The 19,708-nt window shown below is 45.7% G+C and overlaps 1 protein-coding gene across 1 annotated transcript in view; it reads right to left on the bottom strand.

The window, feature by feature from the left end:
* Window positions 1-19,708, bottom strand: part of mxd1 (MAX dimerization protein 1) — a 47,857-nt gene that overhangs the window by 27,071 nt on the left and 1,078 nt on the right. Inside the window, exon 2 of the mRNA XM_060907517.1 lies at window positions 19,103-19,202. Within this exon, the coding sequence (XP_060763500.1) occupies window positions 19,103-19,202 (100 nt within the window). The remainder of the gene's footprint in view (window positions 1-19,102; window positions 19,203-19,708) is intronic.

Genomic DNA, 19,708 nt, shown 5'->3' with positions numbered 1-19,708 from the left:
CCGAACGAAGTGAATTTAAATCTGGGTGGGACGAATCCCCCCCGTCCCCCCCTCTATCTGCGCCCGTGATTATGCGCCATGTTGTTGTAACATTTTTTGAGAGACCCGCCGCCTACTTCAGCGCAGAATAGTGACGTTTGTGGCTTGTTGATGATGTGTAAGTCGGATGAATGTGACCTGGCGGTTCAGACTGAAGTCGCATATGAAAAGAGCGGATAGGAATCGGAATTAGGGCCACATATCCAAACGGCCTGGGTCGGATTTGAAAAAATCGGATGTGTGTCGTTCATATTGTCAATAAAAGATCGGATACAGGTCACATATGGGCGAAAAGATCGGATTTGAGTCACTTCAGCCTGCAGTGTGAACGTAGCCAAAGAGTCCTCGCTGACTCATCCTCACGTGAAGCTTGTCAGACGGCCCGTTGGTCAGTCAACAAGCCCGGAAATCACTGCAAGCCGACGCAATTTCATTTCCAACAGGCTTTTTAAAAACAAGTGTAAATGAGTAATAATATACATGTGATAAAAGAACAAGTGAACATCAGTGGGAGCGCCGTATCCGTGGAGGACACGTTCCAAGATCCAAAACCATGGATAACTGCAAACCGTATATAAATCGTGTTTTGATAAAGTTTCATGAATAAACTATACACAATGACAACAACAGGAAGAGTAAAGTTATAGTTTCAGATAAAAGCTCAAGAACAGGAAGTTATGTTGCTTGTGGGCGGGGCTAGCGGCACTCAAGTTGCTAACAACTTTCAGTAGCATTTCTAATATACAATGTTCAAGATCAATAAATACAGTGCCCAGCGTAAATTAGTGCACCCCCTTTGAAAAGTAACATTTTAAACAATACGTCAATGAACACAAACAATTTCCAAAATGTTGACAAGTTTAATATAACATCTGTTTAACTTGTAATGGGAAAATAAGGTTAATAATATAACTTGGATTACACATTTTTCAGTTTTACTCAAATTAGGGTGGTGCAAAAATGAGTACACCCCACAACAAAAACGACTACATCTAGCACTTTGTATGGCCTCCATGATTTTTAATGACAGCGCCAAGTCTTCTAGGCATGGAATGAACAAGTTGGCGACATTTTGCAACATAAATCTTTTTCCATTCTTCAACAACGACCTCTTTTAGTGACTGGATGCTGGATGGAGAGCGATGCTCAACTCGTCTCTTCAGAATTCCCCAAAGAAAATAATTTCTTTACACCACAAAGGTGAAGGCTACAAGAAGATCAGCAAAGCTTTACTTAGTCAGAATACTGTAGCAAAAGTGGTACAAAAATTTAAGAAAGAAAGATGGAGCTGCAACCATCTCACAAAGACGTCCAGGTCGTCCACGGAAGTTAACACCTCGACAGGAGCGTCTTCTGATGAGAAGGGTTGAAGAAAATCGGCATGCAAGTTCACTGCAGTTATCTAAAGAAGTAGAAAGCCAAACTGGGGTGACTATTTCCTGTGACACAATACGGCGTACACTGCAGAGGAATGGCATGCATGGATGTCGTCCACAAAAAAAGCCTCTCCTAAAGCCCAGGCACAAAAAAGCCCGCCTAGAGTTTGCCAGGGCCCATGCTGACAAAGATGAAGACTACTGGGACTCTATACTCTGGAGTGATGAGACCAAGATGAATGTTTTTGGAACTGATGGCTTCAAAACTGTATGGCGTCGCAAAGGTGAGGAATACAAAGAAAAATGCCTGGTGCCTACTGTGAAACATGGTGGTGGCAGTGTCCTTATGTGGGGCTGCATGAGTGCTGCTGGTGTCGGGGAGCTGCATTTCATTGATGGCATCATGAATTCACAGACGTACTGCTCTAGACTGAAAGAGAAGATGCTACCATCACTCCGTGCCCTGGGTCGTCGTGCACTTTTCCAACATGACTAAACACACATCTAAGGCCACTGTTGGATTTCTGAAGAACAGGGTGAAAGTGATTCAGTGGCCAAGTACATCTCCTGATCTGAACCCAATCGAACACGTATGGGGAATTCTGAAGAGACGAGTTGAGCATCACTCTCCATCCAGCATCCAGTCACTAAAAGAGGTCGTTGTTGAAGAATGGAAAAAGATTGATGTTGCAAAATGTCGCCAACTTGTTCATTCCATGCCTAGAAGACTTGGCGCTGTCATTAAAAATCATGGAGGCCATACAAAGTACTAGATGGATTAGTTTTTGTTGTGGGGTGTACTCATTTTTGCACCACCCTAATTTGAGTAAAACTGAAAAATGTGTAATCTAAGTTATATTATTAACCTTACTTTCCCATTACAAGTTAAACAGATATTATATTAAACTTGTCAACATTTTGGAAATTGTTTGTGTTCATTGAGATACTGTTTAAAATGTTACTTTTCAAAGAGGGTGCACTAATTTACACTCAGCACTGTATGATGCAGTATGCTGTGCGTGTTACGTGACTGTAAAGCTTATGCTAAAAATTGTGGCATTAAAATGTAAATTATGATAAAAGAACGAGTTCTCAGAAACAAGGAAAACTTTAGCTCCATATTTCCTAGTAACAAAAGAAAGTCGGAATTCTGAAAAACAACAGCATGCATCCTGTACTTACTTTACACGCACGACAAGCAAATTTAGCAGCAGTAACCAGAAGCAACCCCTGAGAGTGCTGGACCCGCGACCTGGTGTCCATCAATCACTAAACATTTTACTGTACTCCACACACACACACACACACACACACACACACACACACATTCTATCTTTATGAGGAATGAATAATTAGCTAACTCCAGTCCTGCCCCTAACCTTCAAAAAATAAAATTAAATTAAAAAAAAAAAAAAGTTGTTTGTTTTGGGTTTCAAAATAAAACGAGTAAAAGCAGTATTTTTGTGAGGACCAGGGCATTATGAGGATGTGTGACATGGGCCCATCCTTGTGAGGACCTATGGTCCTTTTCAGTTATTGCAAAGAGATGAATGTGTACACACCTCATATGGTGCATCATATGGCTGCATGTAAGTGAGAGAAGAGGAAGGGGGAGAAAAGAAAAAAAAAGCGCACACGCTTCACATGAGCCGATCCTCCGGCATCGCAGCTCATTTGCATAGACCTGCACGGAGAAACTCAAATGAATTCAAATGTTACTCTGAATGGAAACTACAGGAAATAAAATGGCCGCCAGCGCTGGATTGTTCTGCAGCCATCATCAGTGCTGCCTGTTGTACGGTCAGCGTTGTACTGGAACTACTTGACAACCCCCACGAACTGTAAACGCGTGTCTATCATTACTACAAATAAACAGATTTCAATTTCAAAACTTACTAAAATACTGAAACTATGAAAGCTATAAAACACATGTATACCACAGTGCTGCTGACTGCTCCAATCAGAGCACGAGCTTGAACGTTCTAGAACAGTAGCTCTGACGGCAGCAACACAAACAAAACGTTTATGTTCGAATACGCTAGCGTGTGTGTTCACAAAGTGTTTTTTTCTGAGCGCCAGCATCTTAATTCAATTGTTCCTAATTTCTTTGCATCTCGTTCAGCCAGGTCCAACATTTCTCTTTCTGAAAACATTTCCTATCTGAAGCAAGCGAAGGCAGACAGAGACAACCGGTAGTAGTCTAACCCCACCACTCCTCACATAACCCCCCCCGCCTTAACCGTCCCTCTAAAAAACAGCCCGTCCTCTCAAAACAGTGTTTCTCTAGCGAGTGTCTCTCACACACACTAAAATATTTTATATTTTATTTATATACACACACATATATACACATACACACAAAATTTCACTCCGATACCCAACTTTTGAACATTATTAAAAATGTATTCTTGACAAACGTTTCGGCCTTCTTCAGTGTCGTAAAAAAACTAAAAATTACGTGGTGCTATGGGCTTGGTCTTATATATACACAAAGTTGTGAATAGACCCCTTCGCAGTAAACGTCATTCATACGCAAGAGGAAATTGCGCGCACAGCCTGGACCCAAAAAAGACTCCGCAACGGTAGAGACGAGAAGAAATATTTGGGAGAAATGCCTAGTTGTTGTGTGTCGGGTGTCAGAATCGTAGCAGTGATGGGGTTAAAATGTACAGAATTCCAGCAGAATCTCACCCATTCCAAAAAAAAAAAAAAAAAAATCGCCAACGTCTATGACTACAAGCCATCAAACGTGTAGACTGGGATGAAAGCACTATCAAAAATGCGCGGGTTTGCAGCGCCCACTTCAATCACAGGTAAGATCAGGCTATTTATTAAATCTTTCTTTTTTATTCTTTCTAGTCTTCGTTTATTGATGTAGCAAAATACTTTGGTAGCGTTTGTCGGATTAGCTGGGTCATAGTTACACAATGTAATGAATATTGTTAGCATGTTAACTTAGCATTGCATGCAATTTTGTTTGTAGGAGAGGTCTCGCTTGACTCAAGCAGTCCAGATTTTGTGCCATCATTATTTGTGTCTGCCGAAAATCACAATTTTAAAGCAAGGATGGAAAGGTAAAATTGTGTGCCCTCACTCTGAATGCCAACTTACGTTGACTGCTCTAACCTAGCTCCCGCCCCGTTCAGTTTCATTTCTGCTCTCTGCCGCTCGCTTTTTACGCAGCTCTGATTTCTCTTAGCTGCACTCTTTACACTATCATTCCTTTCATGCCATCACCTCCTGCAAATTGCTGTTTAGTGTTGGTATTTGCTGTTGTAGCTAAAGCCACATTGCCATCACATCACTGGCATAATTTGATTAAAACAAAATGAATATGAATGTCCCATTGTTAATCAAGTTGTAGTCTCGCTGTAACCAGAATGTTGATGGCAGGCTACTTTTGTAAATAGGTTTTTTTTTTTTGAGTTTGACATTTTTTGTAAATAGTATGACTGCCTTCAGGTATCAGAGGAAAACTTACTAACATCTTCCGTCCACTCTTTAATTAAATGCGGATCCGGTAGGCGATGTCCACTTGTTAGAGTTAACTTATTTATGTAGCATTCTCGATCTTGTAAAGACAATTGTTTTGCATAATCTGACAGCTCATAATGCCGGTCTATGGGCAGCGCCATTGTTTGAGTCCAGGCTGCGCGCGCATCCTAGCAACGGTCGGTTTGTTTACAAACACGCGAAGGGGTCTATTCTTTAAAATTTTTGTGGCAGCGGGGGCGTGGTCAAGCGCCGGTCTGTGACAGGAGGGCGGAGTCAGGGAAGGTAAGTGGCAGAATCACTACACCTGATGTCAATTAACCTGTGTTTGTGTGTGTCTTCCCAGTGACCGCGCCCTACTTAAAGAGGGAGAGCAGAGGAGCTCATCCCTGAACCAGACGCCGAGTGTGTGTGTTAGTCACTGGATGTTTCACTGAAAACTGTGGCAATAAAAGCCATGTTTGCGAACCTGATCTCTGTCCTACCATCCTCTGTGCTCCACCCTTCATTAGAACCGTTACAGTGGTGCCGAAACCCGGGTCATCTGGAGCACAGCAGCCTAGCAGCCCCATGGAGTCCTCCCCGTTCGCCGAACTGGTTCACGCCCTCGCCACAGCCCAGCAAAGCCAGCACCAGGCGCTAGCCACCCTCCGAAAGGAGCAAGAACAGCGGTTTGAGGCCCTGGTGTTGGCCCAACAAGAAGATTGACAGGCGTTCCAGCACCTCCTCGCGTTGGCGGGGTCCACCAACGCTCCCACCACGGGCCCGTCCCCCCTCACCCTAACAAAGATGGGCCCGCAGGACGACCCCGAGGCATTCATCACGCTCTTCGAGCAAGTCGCGGAGACCTCGGGGTGGCCGATGGAGCGGCGCCCCTCCTCCCCCTGCTAACGGGAGAGGCACAGCTGGCCGCGCTACAGCTCCCCGCCGACCGGCCTACGCGGACCTTCGCCGGGCCATCCTCCAGTGTGTGGGACGCACCCCTGAACAGCAGCGTCAGCGCTTCCGCGCTTTGTGCTTGGAGGAAGTCGGCCGCCGGTTCGCGTTTGGCCAGCAACTCCGGGACGCCTGCTGGCGGTGGTTGAGGGCCGACAACCGCGACGCCGAGGGGATCATCGACCAGGTGGTGCTGGAGCAATTCATCGCATGCTTGCCAGCAGAAACCGCGGAGTGGGTCCAGTGCCACCGCCCGGCGTCGCTGGATCAGGCAATCGAGCTGGCGGAGGACCATATGGCGGCTGTCCCAGCGGCAGGACAGCAGACAGCCTCTTCTCTCCTCTCCCTCTCCTCCGGTGTCTCGTCCTTGCCCCATTTCCCCACCGCGGGGGCTGGCGCCACCTGTGCCGGCCTGCCGCACCCGCGGTGCCCTCCCGTTTCTCCCTTCTGTGTCTGTCTCTCCCCCTCCTCAGGTGAGTGAGCCCCAGAACACCGGTGCAGAGAAGAAGCCCGGGCCGGTTTGCTGGCGCTGCGGGGAGCCGGGCCACCTCCAACAACAGTGCACGGTCATGGAGGTGGGCACGGTGGTTCGGATCCCCGACCCGCCAGGAGCCGCCCTTGATCGGGCCGGAGCGTATCGCATACCGGTGAGTATTCAATGGGATACATATCAGGCGTTGGTGGATTCTGGTTGTAATCAGACCTCAATTCACCAAAGCCTGGTGCAAAACGAGGCACTGGGGGGAGCACAGGGGGTGAAGGTGTTGTGTGTGCACGGGGACGTTTACAGCTACCCTTTGGTGTCGGTCCACATTTTTTTCCGAGGGGAAAAATTTATAGTGAAGGCGGCGGTTAATCCTCGCCTTACCCACTCTGATTTTGGGGACTGATTGGCCGGGATTTCATGACACACTTAGTAAAGAGTGGGTCCTGCCATTTAACAGGGGGAGGTCCCGGTGTCGCTTTGGCAGGAGCAGCTGTCACAGAGCCGTCTACGTCATCTCCGCGTCAGAGTGAGGAGACGCCGGCCCCTCCTCTCTCTGTTGGGGAATCCCTCACAGATTTCCCATTAGAGCAATCGTGAGACGAGACTCTGCGGCATGCGTTTGACCAAGTGAGAGTAAATTGATGGTCAAACGCTCCAGCCGAACGCCACCCCATCTTTCCCCTACTTCGCGATTATGAAGGATAGATTATACCGAGTGACGCAGGACACTCAGACTAAAGAGCGAGTCACGCAGCTTTTAATTCCGAAGAGCCGCCGGGAATTGGTATTCCAGGCGGCTCACTTTAATCCCATGGCTGGACACTTAGGGCAGGATAAGACACTAGCCCGAATAATGGCCCGATTCTATTGGCCGGGGATTTGCGGCAATGTCCGTAGGTGGTGTATGGCATGCCGCGAATGCCAGTTAGTAAATCCAGCGGCCATTCCAAAAGCGCCTTTGCGCCCTCTACCGTTAATCGAGACCCCGTTCGAAAGAATTGGGATGGATCTCGTCGGGCCATTAGATCGGTCAACACAAGGATACTGCTTTATATTAGTTCTGGTGGACTATGCAACACGATACCCGGAAGCCGTGCCTCTTCGCAATATCTCAGCACGCAGTATTGTGGAGGCGCTCTTCCGCGTTATCTCCCGAGTTGGAATCCCGAAAGAGATTCTGACTGATCAAGGCACCTCGTTTATGTCACGAATACTGAACGAACTGTATGGGTTATTAAGCCGATCCACACCAGCGTATATCACCCACAAACGGACGGTTTAATCGCACCCTCAAGAACATAATTAAAAATTTCGTAAGTGAGGACGCACATAACTGGGATAAACAGCTCGAACCCTTGTTATTTGCAGTGCGAGAGGTCCCCCAAGCCTCCACGGGGTTCTCCCCGTTTGAATTATTATATGGGCTTAAGCCGCGCGGCATTTTAGATGTGCTGCGAGAAAATTGGGAGGAGGGACCTTCACCAAGTAAAAATGAAATTCAATACGTTATTGACCTGCGCGCAAAACTCCATACACTCACACACCTAACCCAGGAGAATGGCAAACCTGCCTGGACAACAAGGGTATGCGCCTTAGAGAGTTCGCACCGGGAGATAAAGTACTCGTACTGTTGCCCACATCGAGCTCTAAATTAGTCGCCAGGTGGCAAGGACCCTTTGAGGTCACACGGCGAGTCGGGGACGTCGACTATGAGGTGAGGCGGACGGACAGGGGTGGGGCGCTACAGATTTACCACCTCAATCTACTCAAACTCTGGAACGAGGAGGTCCCCGTAGCGTTGGTGTCGGTGGTTCCGGAGAAGGCAGAGCTGGGGCCGGAGGTTCAAAAAGGCGCACTGACATCACATACCTCTCCGGTCCCCTGTGGAGGCCACCTCTCCCCGACCCAACTCGCGGAGGTCGCCCAGTTGCAGACCGAGTTTTCGGACGTGTTCTCGCCCCTGCCCGGCCGCACTAACCTCATAGAGCACCACATTGAGACGCCCCCGGGGGTGGTAGTGCGTAGCCGCCCTTACAGGCTACCCGAACACAAGAAAAAGGTGGTTCGGGAAGAACTCGAGGCCATGCTCGAAATGGGCATCGCCGAGGAGTCCCACAGTGACTGGAGCAGCCCGGTGGTCTTGGTACCCAAGGCCGACGGGTCGGTCCGGTTCTGTGTGGACTATAGAAAAGTCAACACGGTGTCTAAATTCGACGCGTATCCAATGCCTCGTATTGATGAGTTGCTCAATCGACTAGGCACTGCTCGCTTTTATTCGACACTGGATTTAACAAAGGGATACTGGCAGATCCCCTTGACTCCACTATCCCGAGAAATAACGGCCTTTTCCACACCGTTCGGTTTACACCAATTCGTCACACTTCCGTTTGGGCTGTTTGGGGCGCCCGCTACGTTTCAGCGGCTGATGGACCGGGTCCTCTGCCCTCACGCCACCTATGCGGCCACCTACCTCGATGACATTATCATCTATAGTAATGACTGGCCGAGGCATCTCGAACATCTGAGGGCCGTCCTTAGGTCGCTGAGGCGAGCGGGTCTCACAGCCAACACGAAGAAGTGTGCGATTGGGCGGGTGGAAGTACAGTATCTGGGCTTCCACTTGGGCAACAGGCAGGTGCGTCCCCAAATTAACAAGACCGCAGCAATTGCTGCCTGCCCGAAGCCCAAGACCGAAAAGGGGGTGAGACAGTTCCTGGGGCTGGCTGGCTATTATCGGAGGTTTATACCTAATTATTCGGACGTCACCAGCCCGCTGACTGATCTCACTAAAAGGGGGCACCAGATCCGGTCCAGTGGACGGAGCAATGCCAGCGGGCTTTTTCTGAGGTAAAGGCCGCACTGTGTGGGGGGTCACTTTTACACTCCCCTGACTTTTCTCTCCCCTTTATGTTACAGACGGACACGTCGGACAGAGGGCTGGGGGTGGTTTTGTCCCAGGAGGTGGAGGGGGAGGACCGCCCAGTCCTATACATCAGTAGGAAGCTGTCGGTGCGTGAGGGTCGCTACAGCACAATAGAGAGAGTGTCTGGCAATCAAGTGGGCGGTCCTCACCCTCCGTTACTACCTGCTGGGGCGCCCTTTCACCCTCTGTTCGGACCACGCGTCCCTCCAGTGGCTCCACCGCATGAAGGATGCCAACCCACGGATCACCCGTTGGTATCTGGCACTCCAGCCCTTTAATTTCAAGGTGGTCCACAGGCCGGGGGCGCAGATGGTCGTGGCGGACTTCCTCTCCCGTCAAGGGGGGAGGGGAGTCAGCTGCAGGCCGGACAGCCGCCCGGCCTGAGTCAGGCGGTGGGGGTATGTGGCAGCGGGGGCGTGGTCAAGCGCCAGTCTGTGACAGGAGGGCGGAGTCAGGGAAGGTAAGTGGCAGAATCACTACACCTGATGTCAATTAACCTGTGTTTGTGTGTCTTCCCAGTGACTGCGCCCTACTTAAAGAGGGAGAGCAGAGGAGCTCCTCCCCGAACCAGACGCCGAGTGTGTGTGTGTTAGTCACTGGATGTTTCACTGAAAAGTGTGGCAATAAAAGTCATGTTTGCGAAACTGATCTCTGTCCTGCCGTCCTCTGTGCTCCACCCTTTGTTAGAACCCTTACAATTTTAAATAAAGGACAAATACAAAAACTATTCATTACATAATTTAATAATTAAGTATTGTTAAAAAATGGGATTTTTAGAATTTTAAAGAATTCACAACTTTGGAAATATAAGACCATTTTTAGTTTTTTACGACACTGAAGAAGACCGAAACGTTTGTCGAGAATAAATTTTTAATAAATGTTCAAAAGTTGGGTATCAGAGTGAAATTTTCCTATTCTACATTATATATCTCTGCGTGTTCTCATACGTGTTGCCACTCCGATAAAGGAATTATAGATAAACATAGCTAGAAGGCGCGCACACACTTCCTGTACGGTGAAAACTATTAATCTAAAATACTCTCTTTATTAATCTTCTGCAAGATTATATGAAAGAGCAAAAAAGAAAGACGACGAAAAGACCAGTCGACTTCTGGTGGTGATTAATTTCTCTCTGCGTCGAGATTGTTTAGGTAAATATTAAACACAAAAAAAAAAAATTCCAGGACTTCAGAAACACGAGCCAAAAACATGACCGTCACCGGTGCGTACTTCTTTCTCAAAAGAAAACAAACAGATCGGAGATCGAGGAACGCTAATCGTTACGGAGCGGTCACGTCAACTTTGTGCTGCAATGAAATGTAGCGTTTAACACCTTTCCAGTCTTTTACTTCATCTTTCTTCCAGACATTTCTATTCTGTTCAGGTTACACGTGTGGACGATGCGAGACACATGTGCGTCGGCGTGTTATTGATTTGAGGTGAAGAGAGCATGACGATTGTGTTACGCACCTCAGGAATGCAATGAAGGGCAAAGGGGGCCGTCTCGGCTGCATGGCTCTGGCCTGGTAAGCTCTGCATTCTTAAATGCACGCGTGTGTGTGTGTGTGTGTGTGTGTGTGTGTGTGTGTGTGTGTGTGTGTGTGAGCTTGTGCCAACATAACCCTTGGTGCACGACAGGGGCTTGTGGTGCAACGCTGAGAGCCACCTGTTCACCCAGGCAGAGCCAGACCTCGCACAAATCTGCTGCATGTTCCACAAAGAAAACGCAAAACAACCTGGGAATATTTTCTCGTTCATGTTCTCCTGGGGGCTGAGAGCACCGTGTCCTTAAAATAACCCGTGACCTTTTTTCCATCCGGCTATTTATTACCCTTAGTATAAATCCTAAGCGGTGCGCGGTGCTCTTGGTTTTATACGTGGCTTTACAGTATCGATCGAGCCGCGTGCTCATCGTGGGCAAATTTATACCGCCAATTAAAAACCAGGTTAACGCTACGTTAGGGACTTTTGTGACGTCTGAAATGTAGAGGAGAGCGATATTAGTATCTGTGGCAGCTTTTGGACAGGATGGTGCTGCACCGTGTGTGTAAGGGAAGAAGAGGTAGGTGGAAAACTGTCAAATGTGTAGTGCTGGAGCTGGAACTGTACTCGTTGCTCAGAGCTGGCAGCGATGCAGAACGGAGGGGGAGGGAAGGAAGAGAAACACACACACACACAGCGTAACACTCCCAACCCTTCCCCCAACAAGCCATCAGGAAACATAAGCCAAAGTAGGAGGGAAGCTTACAGAGACAGCGAGGGGAAAAAAAAAAAAAAGAGACACAGAGAGAATATCTTTGGATTGTACGAGCTGATAAGTCATATGGAGGGGAAAAAAAAAAAAACCCGCGCGTGCAGTTCATCGGCTCTCCTGAAGGCATTTTAACGACAACGCTCCGTCCATCGACTGTCTTTAGAGCAACCTGCCGTTCTGACCCGATGAAGCTGAGCGCTCTGTCATCTAATCACGCTGTTCTTTATTAAAGATAATCCTAATAAAGATAAAGATGATCCTTTATTAAAGATAATCCTCGGATCGTATTGTTTGTTTTTGAGAACACCAAAGGACAAAAACTTTGTTTTCTTCACTTCGTCTTCCAGTTGCTGGAGTACACGGTGTACAAGGACGCAAAATACAGAGCTGTGTGTGTGTGAGCCACGAGCAATGATTTACGGTTCTGAATACAGACCAACAGATTGTAAAATAAGACATCGAGTACTAAAGTTAATGATGATCTACTGAAAGTGCATCAAGCCAGCTCAATCTTCTAGATCAAAGGTGATCCGCTGTACAGCACGTCCGAGCTCAAATCCTCAACAGTTACCTTCATATACGCCACTGTTTCGCAAACTGCGCAATATAAACGTCAGAAGGTTCTCTCAGGGTGACGCCGTGATCACAGCGCTCCTCGGCAGTGCGACACGCTCGGCCAAGAACACCCTCACTTTAAAACAGCTCAACGAACACCCTTACAGAACAATCCCTCATAATAATTATCACCTTATTCACCATTTCAAGATCGTTTGAAAAAAGGGTTACTAAAGAGTTACTAAAAACCTGATAAAACTTTTTTTTTTTCTCCAGGGGAATTAATCCAAACTAAATATCTATCTATCCGTCTATCTATCTACAGTGCCTTGCAAAAGTATTCATCCTGTTTTGTCGCATTACAAGCTGGAATTATAATGGATTTTTGGAGGGTTGGCACCATTTGATTTACACAACATGCCGACCGCTTTAACCCTTTGGTGACTGACCCCTTGAAAATGGTTCCTCCAGGAACCATGACATTTCAGTTGTCAAGACAACGGAAAAACTAAAATACAAATACAAGAGCATTTTGTTTTGTGCACAAGAGCATTGTGACGTATCTTTCTGTTTTTGTATTTTAGTTTTTCCGTTGTCTTGACAACTGAAACGTCATCGTTCCTGGAGGAACCATTTTCAAGGGGTCAGTCACCAAAGGGTTAAAGGTGCACATTGTTGTTTTATTGTGACACAAACCATTATTAAGATGAAAAAACAGAAATCTGGAGTGTGCATAAGTATTCACCCCCTTTCATATGAAACTCCTAAATAAGAGCTGGTCCAACCCATTCACTTCATAAGGTCACATCATTAGTTGATTAAGATCCACCTGTGTGTAATCAAAGTGTCACATGATGTCTGTAGAAATCACCCTGTTCTGGAAGGACCCTGACTCTGCAACACTACTAAGCAAGCAACATGAAAACCAAGGAGCCTCCAAACAGGTCAGAGACAAAGTTGTGCAGAAGTATAGATCAGGGTTGGGTTATAAAAAAATATCCCCAACTTTGAATATCCCACAGAGCTCCATTAAATCCATTATAGTAAAACGGAAAGAATATGGCGCCACTACAAACCTGACAAGAGAAGGCCCCGCCCACCAAAACTCACAGACCGGGCAAGGAGGGCATTAATCAGAGACGCAATAAAGAGAACACTGAAGGAGCTGCAAAGATCCACAGCGGCGATGGGAGTATCTGTCCATAGGACCACTTTAAGCCGTACACTCCACAGAGCGGGGCTTTATGGAAGAGTGGCCAGGAAAAAGTAATTGCTTAAGCAAACATGTTTGGAGTTTGCCCAACAGCATGTGGCAGACTCCCCAAACACATGGAAGAAGATTCTCTGGTCAAAGGAAACTAAACTTGATCTTTTTGGCCATCATGGGAAACACCAGGTGTGGTACAAACCCAACACCCTGAGAACACCATTCCTACAGTGAAGCATGGTGGTGGCAGCATCATGCTGTGGGGATATTTTTCATCTGCAGGGACAGGAAAGCTGGTCAGGACTGAAGGAAAGATGGATGGCACTAAATACGGGGCAATTCTGGAGGAAAACCTGTTTGAGTCGTCCAGAGGTTTGAGACTGGGATGGAGGTTCACAGTCCAGCAGGACAACGACCCTAAACATACTGCTAAAGCTACACTGGAGTGATTTAAAGGGAAACATTTAAATGTCTTGGAATGGCCTAATCAAAGCCCAGACCTCAATCCAGTTGAGAATCTGTGGCATAACTTGAAGATTGCTGTACACCAACTCAACCCATCTAACTTGAAGGAGTTGGAGCAGTTTTGCCTTGAGGAATGGGCAAAAATCCCAGTGGCTAGATGTGCTAAGCTAATAGAGACACACCCCAAGAGACTTGCAGTTGTAATCGCAACAGAAGGTGACTCTACAAAGTATTGACTTTTTTTTGGGGGGGGGGGGGGGGGGGGGGGGATGACTTATGCACACTCCAGATTTCTGTTTTTTCCCATCTTTATTGTTTGTGTCACAATTTAAAAAAAAAAAAAAAAAAACCTGCACCTTTAAAGTGGTCAGCGTGTTGTGTAAATCAAATGGTTCCAACCCTCCAAAATCCATTTTAATTCCAGCGTGTAATGCGACAAAACTGGAGGAACACTTTTGCAAGACACTATCTATCTACAGTATCTATCTATCCATCTATCTCTGGAAAACCAGTGACAGACTGTTATTGCATCATACAACACAACAGGCAATCATGTTTCAGTATGCAAATGAGGGTCATAAAAGTATACCAGAACATCACAGAAACGCACCGTTTTGAAAATCCTGATATCGGAGACATTTTGTAAAACATTAAAATTTTATGAAATATATTAAACCTAAATGTTCTCGAAAATTAATTTTAGTTTCTTTGCAGACTCCTGAAGGAAACTGGTTACAGCGTTTGTTTGCACCTGGACATGTGGACGACACTTGATCACCATGGCAACAAGACAAAACACTCAGACCTGTATCTGTAATTGCTCTCACACTCGCTCACTATACAGAAGGTTTAAAAAAGACCACACACACACACACACACAATCACCATGACCTGCTTCTCCATAAACCATGTGGACGATACAAATGAACCTCAAACCACAAAAATACTGATGTTTTCTGTCCTGAATAACAAATCCCTGCTTAATTAAGTAGCTGCAAGATAACGCGATTTTTTTCTTTAAAGAATTTGTCGTAGTGCGTACGAAGGATGGGTGATGCGCCTCAAACGTTACATCATGATATTTTCAGGCATTTCTCCGACACATGATTTATATCATGGTATATGAGATAAAGCTATTTTCAAAAAAAAATTTAAATAAATTTTTTTTAATTCAACATTGATGCTTATTATTTCAGGTTTACTAAAACTGGAAAAAAAAAATGAGAATCATTATTCTAGAAAAACATTTCAATTACGTTTTAATTATAGTAAGAAGAAGAATCTGTGAAAGAAATGAATATCAAATCAGCTGATTTTAATTAGAGCTTGTAATGAATAAAAAAACGAATATATATATATATGCAATCTCAAAACGTATTGCGCTACAATTTATCACGATACTGATACAACATCATTTATGAGTCTATGACATGGACATGGCGCACTAATGAAAATAACTCGGTATATAGAGGGACTGTTTTTCCGAAAGTGATAAAATAATGATGTCGCTGGTTAATTAGTTAATGGGTCTGTTTACAGCTCTTTTTTTTTTTTTCTGATCGAAGATGATTAACATTTTTTGGGAGGATGCTCAGAAAGCTAAACAGGATTTTCCTGTTTAGCTTTAAAAAATTATTTTTAAAAATACTGGGAAAGATGATGGGAAATAAATAAAATGGCTGCTGAACGTGGCTCTTCTCTGCTCGCTGAATCTTTAAGACGGTCCTCCCTCGTGACAGGGAAGGCTCCAGGTCACACGAGGGAAAAGCCGGCACGCGGTGCCGTGGACGTTGCTATGACGACATGCGATGGCTGGGGAAACGCATCATGGCTTTGTTTCAGAAAGATCTGGACAATCTGCATTTCATCTGCTGCAGAAATCTGATGAAGCTCGCTCTCTCTCTCTCTCTCTCTCACACACACCTGCATGACGTCCTTCTCTGAACTGGAATGATAAGTTTCCCTCCCTGACCACATCACACACCGCTGTGTATACAGCTGACCCTTGGTTACTCTGATACAACGATCATATCCAGGTATCTCCTGTTACACACCACACACACACCCTGAAATCCTGACCCACCACAACAGAATCTTGTCACATCGTTTGTAACACACCTCTTCATTCGATGTAAATGTGTAAAAGTCGAAAAGCAACAGCTCCTGAGGAAATTCCCTTTTTCAGATCCCTGCACAGGAACATCAGCATTCACACTAACGACTTCGTAAAGCCGTTACGCCGAGGCAATCAGTGAAATTTAAAAAAAAATTAATTTTAAAAATAAAAATCAAAACCAGCAGTAAAACCTACCACGGACGATTTGCATGTTTATCTCGATAACCGCTGTGTGATCTTCAGGAAATGTTCAGCGTCCAGATATTACATCATCATACAAGTGTTCAAGTCGACTTTTAAAACCTAAACACTCTTCCTAAAGGTCCTGACTCGACGTCATTCCTTGGAAAGGAAGAAAATTCCCATGCTAGCTGGAAAGCAATCCATCTGTACCTAAAGAGAGTGCTGCAGTGGAGCTTTAGGCCCTGCTCACACTACAGCTCTCGAATACTTCGCAATTTAAAAAAATAAAATAAAACCCGGTAGCAATCGCGTGGTCGACGGCGAACGTGCTCCGAGAGTTGTTTTCTGGAGCGTCTCTGCCTCGTGAGTGTTGCGAAAATTTTCAGTGCATACGCTGAAATTTGGTGGAGATGTTTTTGTCGGCAAACTAAGTGGCGAACACTCAGATGTTTTTGGGAATACTTTCCGAAGCTCGGGGGAAACAAACAAACATCGCCACCAAACGCTTCATTTTTATTGCAAAGCATCGCGAGCTGTCATGTGATCGTAGCCTTAACTCTATTGCTTCCTCATCTGGACGCTCACAAAGCTCCGAGTTTAATGCTAACGCCGCCGTCAAACGCCACTGCACCCGTCGTTACGTCAACCTCCAACTAGCGGCCAACAAATCAGGATATAAAAATATATGTTTAATGTGCTTCAGCGGTGGAGGAAAAAGAATATCATCATTACTTCCTGTTTTATGCTACAACTCCGCCTTCACACGTTTACATCTGAGGATTAAGAGGCGTGCTGTACAAGATGGCCGCCTTTGTGATGCTGCAGCTTGTGTTTATAGACGACGGTCTAAAGTCCCGCTGTGTCCTAAGCCACATCCATACGTCAGACAATTTACGTTATCCTTGACTGCATCTGTGAGAGGAACGTGCTCGTTTTATTTATTCAACTGGCCATCGACATCACAGGAGCTACATTAATACTTTAATAAATAAATAAATAAAAAGCTGGTAGGGACGACGGCCTGCATAATGACGTGGCGAACAGAACAATCAGCTCGGCCCTGTTCAAGAGGAGGAGGAGGAGGCGTGGGGCAGTGAATGAGGGCTGAGTAATTAGTAGGAGTGGGGATGGAGGACAAGCGTCCGTGTACGATAAATCAGTTTGCTCGGATGTATGACGCGGCCCTTCGCTCGACTTGCACTTGAACACGATGAGCGTCTGTGGGTTGATAACGAGGACGCGGTCTAATGGCTCAGACAGATGCTCAACCATCAGCGCGGTGTGTGAAAAGTGGACGAGGATCAATTCTCCGTGACCAAACCGCCACGTCTTTCAACACCTGTACATGAGCGATGTGTAAAGTATAAAACCACTCTGTGTCGTACTGCTCCAGGAAATTAATCAACAGCGAGGTGTGATGCAGCGGAGTTCCTGTTCTCACCGTGACCTTTTACTCCTCGTAAATCCGCATCGACGGGTTTGCGCTCGATTCCTGTGAATGACCTGTTGCTATAGAAATGATGCATTCGAACGAGCAGCTGCGCCGGCTTTGGAAAATTAAATCAACACCTACCTTTTGACCAATCGGAATACAGAATTCGACAGCGCTGTCATCAAGTTCACGGTTCTGATCTTGTCATGTCGCAAGTTTGTTACGGCGTGATGCAGAACCGCGTATCGTTAAAAATTGGTCTACCATAAAACGTTAATTTTTCCAATGACAAACATTTAAAAAGGTTTCTTTGAAGCCTCTGACTTGTAAATGAAATTATGCGCAATAATTTGATTATTATTATTAATGTGAAGTAACATATACAAGCCCTGACTTTTTTTCCGTTTTTACATCAAGACTGGATTTCTTTCCTCCTCCCAAACCATGAAGACGTCAGAAGATGTTTCGGTTGAAGCTCATTCTGATGGAAGATTCCAGAAGTCGTCTAAAAGTCTGATTATAGAAGCGAACGTGTGTTTTGAGATGTGTTTATCTGCTTCCTGAGCATTAAGTGAGTCTTGGCTCAGGCGCCGCTGGCAGACAGAAATAGAGACAGGGTGTAAAATCCTGCTGACGGGCGAAGCAGCACGCTGTAGCGCTCCTGAGGTTTTCTGGCAAGCTATACTGATGCTAACCGTTTTAAGAGGCAGATTGGACGTCGTACATATGTCAAGGTTACGGGAAGGCGTGTGCTTGGGGGGGGGGGGCGGTGAGGCATCATGAGAGCGTGTGGGCGGATAAAGTGTGTGTTTGAACAAGTGTGATGTTATTTTGAGGCCTGATGATCACGCTAGTGAGCGACGAAGAGCAGGATTTTCTCAAATTTGTGCAAATTAGCTACAGAGGAACGCACTGAATCCTAACAATTAACTCCAAGCGACTCCTCTGAAGGTGTGTGGTGTTCTATCGCTCCGCTTCCTCGTTCCTCCCAGCACAAAACAACCGTAGTTTCGTCTCCTGTCGTTTACGCCCTCTATGTAAACGTGTAAAAGAGATGCGATGAAGAAAAGCGAAGCTTGTAAGATCGTAGCAGGGGTTATAACTAGTACAGTTAGCTTGTTTTGCTAATATGCCAGTTAGCGCACGTACACAAGCGACGACACACGTGACCTGATGCATGCTGGCATGAACCTTCAACGAGAAAAACTTACTGCACGCAGCACCAGTGTGTATCCGGGTCATGCGTGATCGGTGCACAAGTATACCGTACGTACACACACGCGTGCGCGTTTGGTGTATCCTGCATGCATTATTCCAGAAGTATTGGGACGCATCTGCTGTATACATGATTACTGCATTATACACACCTTTCAAAAGTATTGGCACCTGCCTGGCACATGCGCGCTTGGTGTATCCTGCATGTACTAGTGCATAAGTATTGGCGTCTGCCTAGCGCATGCATTTTAAATCGATATGGATCTGCACATGTGCCTTGCGCATCTATATCTGCACTTGTTTAGTGTACAAGTATTGGCACATGTCTAGTGGGAGTGATTTCTGGGTTTGATGTGTATGATAGATTTATTTATTTCTGTCTGTATGTGTATCACATGGCTGGAACTAGGTCACACGTTTACCTGCTGCTGCAATTTTTCTTGCTTTTATTTTTCCGCTTGGCGCCGTCTCTGTCTTTGTGGCTGGTGAACGGTAACATTGAGGCATACCCGTGTTCTGCTTCTGCAAAATAAATCATCAGATTTTAAATCAAAATCAATCAATCAAAACACAAGAGTGCTCTAAAAATATGCTCTTGTGCAAGACGGTGAGATGTCAGTCTTAAAAAAAAAAAAAAATAAGTCAAATGTACTGCTTTTGGGTCAATGATGTCATCTGAACTGGAGTAAACCCAACAGCCCAAACCACAACACATCCAGGAGGAGGGGAAGGAGGGAGAGGAAAAGAAAAGACTCGGAGGAGGAAGGAGGAGGATCCATCAGGATTGAAAACATTTTAATCCCATATAGGACAAGGAAGCACAAAAGCCAACACACACACACACACACACACACATCCTGATCTGCATGAGTAGCACAAAAAAAAACAAACACAAAAAAACCCCCTGAGACTTGCAAATAAGACAACAATAAATAAACAAAACATTTATTTATGCAAAAAAAAGCTAATCTTGCATTGCAATTTCTAGCAAAAGGATTTTTTTATTTATTTATGATCTCAGCAAACAC

The sequence above is a fragment of the Neoarius graeffei genome, chromosome 24 (assembly GCF_027579695.1).
Source record: "Neoarius graeffei isolate fNeoGra1 chromosome 24, fNeoGra1.pri, whole genome shotgun sequence".
NCBI lineage: Eukaryota > Metazoa > Chordata > Actinopteri > Siluriformes > Ariidae > Neoarius > Neoarius graeffei.
This window is presented reverse-complemented; position numbering and strand designations above follow the sequence as displayed.